The 8,232-nt window shown below is 38.6% G+C and overlaps 1 protein-coding gene across 1 annotated transcript; it reads left to right on the top strand.

The window, feature by feature from the left end:
- The first annotated feature begins 3,198 nt into the window (after positions 1 to 3,198).
- LOC149819039 (UDP-glucosyl transferase 73B2-like) lies at positions 3,199 to 4,626 on the top strand. Its single transcript, XM_089986333.1, has one exon. The coding sequence runs from the start codon at positions 3,199 to 3,201 to the stop codon at positions 4,624 to 4,626; it is 1,428 nt and encodes a 475-aa protein (XP_089842459.1).
- The last annotated feature ends 3,606 nt before the right edge of the window (positions 4,627 to 8,232 follow it).

The raw sequence follows: 8,232 nt of genomic DNA on the forward strand, positions 1-8,232 counted from the left end.
GACTTTTGAGCTTTTTAAAATGCATATCGGATGGCCACGATGTGGGCATGAGCAAAAACGCTCATTCTCAGCATGACCTGATCTGCTTCCCTTTTGAAGTGGGATGTGCGGTTGTGAAGAGGATGAGCTTCACGTGAAAGATGAAAATGGAATGTATTACCACATTAGAAAATGTTAAAAGGTTATATATTTACAAGCTTTGAAGAAATCCCATATTTTGTGGGATTTAAAAACGTTACACACACAGCCCTCAATTGGATGCCTTCCAATTTGATTATGCATTAGCCTCCTATCCAGCTGATCCTCTTCTCGATAAGTTTCTTATCTTGCTAACTTAGCATGATTTACCACGAAATATGTTCCTTGTTAATTCAGCCAGCACCTTTTTTTTTTTTTTTTTGATAATAGCACCTTTCTTGATTTTCGACTTTCCTTTTCTTGATCATTGAGATCTTGCATCATCAAGCTTAACTTAGTTATTGATATCTCTTCTTGATTAACGTTAACTAACCTTCTCTCTCAAGTTGGACCATGGGGATTCAACATGTCTAACTTGCTTATTAGATATTTGAATTGATTTATTCTAACGGTTTTTGTCATGATGTTTGCTTAAAACAAACTTGGCACAAAGAACATAATTTTTGATTTTTTTCTTTAATAAAATGACAATTAAGCTCAATATGCTTGGTCTGTTAGTGAAAAATTGGATTAGTTGCAATGTGTAAGGATGACTAATTATCACAATATAAATGAGCAAGTTGTGGATAAGGAAAACCAATGTCATTAATAAGATATTTGAACCACTTGATCTCACTGGTTGTGGCAGCCATTGATCGTATTTGCTTTTTCTAAAGAATGAGATATGGTGATTTCTTTCTTAGTTTTTTTAGAAATTGGGCTTTGTCCAATAAAACTGTAGAATCTAGTAGTGGATTTTCTAGTGAATGAACAACTGTTCCAATCTGAGTCTGAATAAAAGGAAATCTAAGTAAAATACCTTGCCTGGGGGTGCTCTTTAGATATCCAAGGAGTCTCATCGGTGTCTCCCAATGAGGCTATCTTGGTTCATACATAAATTGACTCAAGATGTTTACTGAGTAAGTAATATCGGGTTGAGTTATGGCAAGATATATGAGCCAATCTACTAGCCTTTTGTAGGGAGTAGGGTATTTGAGAAGCTCTCCACTATATATATGATCCAGTTTCAACCTCTGCTCCATAGGTATATCACTTGGGCGTGACCCTAGATACCCTGCATCTTTTAGGATTTTTAAGGTGTATTTTCTTTGATTCAAAACAATTATGTGGTTTGACCAAGCCAATACTTGAGTTTTCCCAAGTCCTTCATTCAAAAGCATAGGTCAAGAAACCTTTTCTGCTTTTTGACTGTCATATCATCATTACCTATGACAGTGATATCATCAATGTAGACTAGAACAAATGTGTGCTTGTCTCCATTTATCATGGAGAATAGAGAGTAATTTACGAGTGATTGTTTGAATCTTGCTTAAGAGTTTGAGAAAAATTTGCAAACCATTGTCTGGAGGTTTGTTTGGGCTCATAAATGGACTTATTGAGACAACAAATGTCATGTTCCTCCTTTATCGAATATCCTGAAAGAATCTTCATGTAGATTTTCTCGTCCAAATCTTCATATAAAAATGCATTGTTAATGTTAAGTTGATGTAATGGTTAATAAGGGCAAGGAGTGAAGAGCAAAGGTGTTATGGTAGTTTAATCCCTCTTGTTGAGTGTACTTTTTTGCAACTAAACATGTCTTATAACTCATATTGGTACTTTATTTTTTATACTTATTTCGAACCAATTAACTTCTTCCCTTTTTTTGATTATTGAGATCCTGTTCCAGTCAGCTTTTTTTAGTTATGGAGATCTCCCCTTGATGCCATGTGAAGAGGATGGGCTTTGAATGTATTACCACATTAGAAAATGGTACAAGGTTATATATATATTTACAAGCACTGAAGACATTCCCATATTTTGCGGGATTTAGAAACAACCAAAAGTAAATAAAATAATCTATTACAAAACGTTGCGCACGCAGCTCTCAAATGTAGACTTTGGGTGATTTGGATGCCTTCCGATTTGATTATGCATTCGCCTTATCCAAGTGATCATCTTCTTGATAAGTTTCCTATCTAAGATTTTTATCTTGCTAACTTACCATGAATACTTTCCTTGCTAATTCAGTAAGCACTTCCTTGATTTTGACTTTTCTTTCCTTAATTATCGAGTTCTTGCTCTAGCCAGCTTTCCTTAGTCATCGAGATCTCTCCTTGATTTAAGTTGACAGTACTGGGGAGAAATGGTGACCAGTTATACAATTTGATTGTATTTCGAACAAAAATCAAGTTTGAAAAACAAGTCTTGACGCTCTAGTACTTGTAAGATGTATATTTCCCTTAATGATTTCTTCGATATTTGTCATTAAGGAAGTAAACTCGTGATATATACGATTGACAGCTCAATTTTATGTGGTCTTGGCTTTCGTGTGCGGGGTTCTTGATCTTCACTCCTCGGCCGTAATCTTCTTTTATTTTTAGGCTATTAGTGGTGTTTGCTTGTCACGGAAAACTATTCTTTTTCACGAAAATGCATCTGTCAAAATGTCAAAACAAACATGAGACCACCGATTTGCATCGTCGAGCATGCCAAAATGCATGCTGGACCCCTTTTTCATGAAAAGCGTTCCGGTGAGAGAGGTCTGTTTCTGTTTTAGCGGCAGAAGAATCCACGGAATTTGTTTCCCATTCCGTTACAAGCAAACGCACCCTTAAAGTTGGTGCAGTTTGTGAGGAATTTGTTTGTTCTATAACAAACAAAAGATCAAATCAAAACGTTTCCCTAATTGCTTCGATGTTGAAAAGCTTATATTTTTAAGTTGAACAGTGACCGTCTATGAATGGTTGGTGGTAAAAAATATCGAAAAGAAATCCCGATTTTATCACGAGATTTTCAGAAAACCAATATGAAAAACAGGGAGGCTTCTTGTAGAAGATCGTAGCTTTCGGTCAACGGCCTGCGGGCCGTATCTCATCGTCAACGTCATCGGTGCCTGTCAGACCAACTAACCTTCAACCACTCTCTCTCTCTTAGCTTCATGAGCACGCTGTCCCCCCTTCTTCCCCTCGTCATCAGTCATTAGTTCGTTTCACTGCTGGGAAAGGAGAAGAGAGGGAGATGGACAGAGGCATGGAGATGATGGTGATCCCTTTCCACGGCCAAGGCCACCTCTTCCCGTGCACGCAACTCTCCCTTCAGCTCGCCTCCCGCGGAGTCACGGTCACTGTCGTCGTCCCGTCGGAGCTCTCAGCTTACATCTCCGCCGCCTGCGACCACCCGCTCGTCCGCATCGCCGAGCTCTCGCTGCCCCACGCCCCACAGGGCCAGCACATGTTCCTCCGCTCCCGCCTCATGGCGGAGCCCTTCGCCGAGCTCCTCGCCAAGCGAACCGCCCAAGGCGCCGCTCCGCCCGTCTGCGTCATCGTCGACGCCCTAGTCGGCTGGGCCGTCGAGGTCTGCCTGCGGTACTCCGTCCCCTCCGCCGCTTTCTTCACCAACGGCACCTGCGCCTGCGTCTTGGAGTACGTCGGCTACCACTTGCCGCTCGAAGACATGAACCCCGACGACCCTGTCTCCGTCCACGGCCTGCCTGAAACCCTCCGTCTGACGTACGCCGATCTGATCTTCAAGCCTCCGGCAGGCCAGATGCCATCGCCGATGATCGGACCGGGCGGAATTCCTCCGCCCTTCTCGCCGAGCGGTCGCCGGTTTCCGCCGTGGGTGCCGGAGGTAGAGGGGGCGACGGCGTTCTTGTTCAACACGTGCGACGAGCTGGAGCGCCCGTTCATCGACTGCATCGCCAGGGAGGCCAAGAAGAAGGCCTTCGGCGTGGGCCCGCTCCTGCCGTCCCAGCTTTGGGAATCGGCCGGCGCGCCGCTCCGAGACGGGGCGGTCCGAGCCAAGAAGAGCACGAGGGTCACCGAGGAGGAGGTGGAGGCGTGGCTCGACTCCAAGCCTCCCGGTTCGGTCGTCTTCGTGTCCTTCGGGAGCGAGGTTAGCCCCAGTACATCGGAGCTCGCCGAGCTGGCGGCCGGCCTGGAGGAGTCTGGGCATCCGTTCGTCTGGGTGATCCAAGCCAACGGGAGAAGGGGCCCGCCGACGACGGGTGGTGATCCTTGGCTCGGCTTGGTGCCGGAGGGGTTCGAGAAGCGGGTGGAAGGGAGGGGGCTGGTGATACGCGGCTGGGCTCCGCAGCTTCTGATCCTGAGCCACCGATCGACCGGCGGCATCGTCTCACACTGCGGCTGGAACTCGACGCTGGAGTCGCTCGTCCACGGGGTGCCGATACTGGCGTGGCCCATCCGCGGGGACCAGCACCAGACCGCCATCCTTGTGGTGAACCACCTGAGGGTGGGCTTCGCGGTCCGGTCAGCCCGCGGGCGGGACGTGAGCAAGGAGGACGTGGTAAAAGGGGTTGGGAAGCTGATGGGCGACGCTGGGGTCAGGGAGCGGGCAGCGCAGGTCAAGGCCATATTCTCCAAGGGCTTCCCTGCCACCTCCTATGATTCGATCGATGCCTTCATCCATCTGTTCAGCACAGAGTAGGACACTCTCTGCCCTCATTGTCCTTGTTATCCTGTCGCTGCTGTTCGACAATAAAACATGTAGCAGTAGTTGTAGTTGTCCTCACAGAAGATTAACTTGTTTGGTGGGTGTTCCTTATCTTCAATGTTTGTTTGTTTTATGCTGTGCTAACAACTTACACACATAGATAATAGGTCGGATTACTTCGATCATTACGACTCGATCCCAACTACATGAGTATTTAAACATGTTTATTGTTGATTTTAACTTCACATATAGATCTCTGATTGGATCTAAAATTCAAAAATGTTTAAAATTTAGGTAATTTGAAAAAAATAATTCATATTTTTTGATATATAAATACTTTAATGGATGCCATATATATTGGATCTAATTATGAAAATTTATCAAAAATCATAGATTTTAGCTCCAAATATGGATCTCAAATTAAATCTAAGTACAAAAAAATATTTAAATTTTGAGTAATTTAAGAAACATAAGAATTCATATTTTTATATATAAATGTAAAAACCATAAATAAATCATAAAACCCTAAAATGAAAGAAAAAATCATAAATAAACCCCAAAACCCTAAACTACAAGAAAAATAAACCTTAAAATCAAATAAACCATAAAATTAAATATAAAAAACCTTAATTCAAACCCTAATAAAATTAAATATAGAATTTTATTTCAAAACTCTAATCAAAGAAAATCAATGAAACAAATCCTAATCAAATTAAATATTTAAAACCCTAATTATAGATATTTGATTCAAAGCCTTAATTAATAAAAATCAAAAGAAAAAAACCCTAATCAATGAAAAGTAAAGAAAAAATCCTAATCAATGAAAATAAAAAAAACACCCTAATCAATGAAAAGCAAAGACCATAAATCAATCAAAAAACCCTAAAATACAAGAAAATAAATCATAAATAAACCAAAACCATAAAATCAAAGAAACTATAAATAAACTATACAATTAAATATAAAAAACCGTAATTCAAACCCTAATGAAAGATGAACAAAGAAAAACAATCTTAATCAAATGCAAAAAAGTATTAATCAAATTAAGTATAAGAAGACCTAATAAAAAAATTGATTTAAAACCTTAATAAAAAATTTAAAGAAAATAAGTCCTAAACAAATTAAATATCTAAAACCATGATTAAAGATATTTGATTCAAAACCCTAATCAAAATAAAGGAAAACCCTAGTAAAATTAAATAACAAAAGCTCTAATTAAAAACATTTGATTCAAAGCCCTAATCAATGAAAGTTAAAGAAAAAATCTCTAATCAATGAAAATCAAAGAAAAAACCCTTAATAAATGAAAATCAAAGAATAAAAACCCTAATCAATGAAAAAACCTTAATTATTTAGAAGATCTAACATAATAAAAAAAAATCAAACAAAAAAAGTCATAAGAAGAAGAAAAAAAAGAACGAAGACGACGAGGGAGAGAAAAGGGGGCGGAATGAGAGGGTCGGGGTTAGACCCCCCTCCGCCTTATTTTTTTTTTAAAGTTTGTTCCCTTGGTTCCTGTTCTTGCAGTAACCGGGTCAACTGCGTCCAACATTTGGTGGTGACCACTTGATTTGTGGTCGCACCATCCCAAATCACACAGTAGACGTAGACGGCCCACCAAACAAGCCCTAAAGGATCACTTTATTTATTAGGTTGGATGGAATTTTTTTCTATACTTTGTCCAACCTTTTTTTTCTTTTAAATATGTAACATCTTAAATTACGTCATGTGTGAAGTGGCTTGTTCAACCACATTCACACTGTCACTGGATTTTTTGACTTTTTCTGACTGTATTGGTAAAACTCTTTGCAATCTCCTAACTCCTGCTCCAAGAGTCTTTTGATGATCTCCACCATGGTTGCTTTCAAACACATCAGTTCTATTGGCAAATCCATCATTGTGTCCTGCGCTTTGACCATGTTTTTTGTCACGTTCTCCTCTTGACTGCTTTCTCACATCGTCATAAGATCAAGATCTTGATCGGATAGCACTTTGATGCAAATTGAATCCTTGATTCACCAAGACACCTTAAGTTACCCTATTCCTACGTGCCAAAATCAAAAGTAAGTAAGAAAATAATTAAATTATAAAAAATTCAATAAAATAATAATAATAAACATTCAAATCATCAACTGTCCGTCTACATAGCACCATCATCTATAAATAGATGATATTTTACCTAATTCTAATTCAAGCAAACTACCTAACCAAATAACTCTCTTAAAAGACAAACTTATCCTAATCTAATAAAATGTGGATTTGGATTAAATACATGAATTCAATATCTATTATAGAATTATTCAAACACCAAAGAAAAAAAAATCTAAACTATGAATAGAATCTGAATGGATCTCTACATACTTGGGTCTTCTGCTCCTCCCATGCGTAAGTGCAAATTTGATGGTAGATTTATTTTGACTTAACATGTATTATCAGATCTTTAAACTGTAGGTTGGAGTTACTTAAACATGGATCGTGGTAATTGATTTGTTATATCATTAGTCATTGTGGCCCTAAAATTAGGGGAGGAGACCCACAATGACTGGATGAATGCTTCACCATTAATCTTAGAAGCTATATTGATCGATCACCACCGCCACTACCACAGTTACTACCATAATCCTTTTGTTGGGCCACCACCATTACCTTCTCACTAGTCCATCGCCAAGGGAGAAACTAGAAAATTTATGCAGAGGGGCCAAATATATATATATATATATATATATATATATATATATATATATATATATATATATATATATATATATATATATATGGGTTAATATTTAGTGTCATTGAAGTCTTGAAACTATTGAGCTAAAAATCATAGGTTCAAGCTTTATCGACTCAATCTAACCACATATATGTGTTCAACATTTTTTGTTTGCTAAGGGCCAAACCTTAGACTGTTATTTTGATATAAACATATGATTTTTGAGACCTCAAACTTTAGTGTATTATGGGCAGTTGATTTTTGAAGCTTTTAAGAAACCTAGTGCATTATGGGCCGTTGATTTTTGAAGCTTTTAAGAAACCTACTTACATGTTAAAATCACATGATTCATAACTTGTCTTCAACTACGAAAATCTTGTAGATCACATTCATAAGGTCTGATCTACAAAAAGATATAAAATATATGAAAAAAGTGATTTGTACTCAATAGTTTTGTGCCTTCAATAGCACACGCACACACGGGGTTGAGTGTAACTTAGAATCCAAAAAATTGGGTTGAGATGCACCTATCATGTTCCAAGTGTAGGCAATATATATATATATATATATATATATATATATATATATATATATATATATATATATATATATATATATATATAGAGAGAGAGAGAGAGAGAGAGAGAGAGAGAGAGAGAGAGAGAGAGAGAGAGTAATGCATCCTTAGGCCCCCTTTTCGTTAGGTTTGGTTAGACTCTTTCAAAAATCACAGTTTTATGTATTTTTTCTCACATCTAACACTGTAGATGTGATCTATAGGGCTTTTGGATCTATGAAATATGACCTGTATACATGTTTTTCTGGTGATCCAAAATCAATGGTTATGAAGGTAATAAATTTTTTTGGGCTAAAAAAACATATTTTTT

Source organism: Nuphar pumila, chromosome 13, assembly GCF_984573655.1.
Source record: "Nuphar pumila chromosome 13, dmNupPumi1.hap1.1, whole genome shotgun sequence".
NCBI lineage: Eukaryota > Viridiplantae > Streptophyta > Magnoliopsida > Nymphaeales > Nymphaeaceae > Nuphar > Nuphar pumila.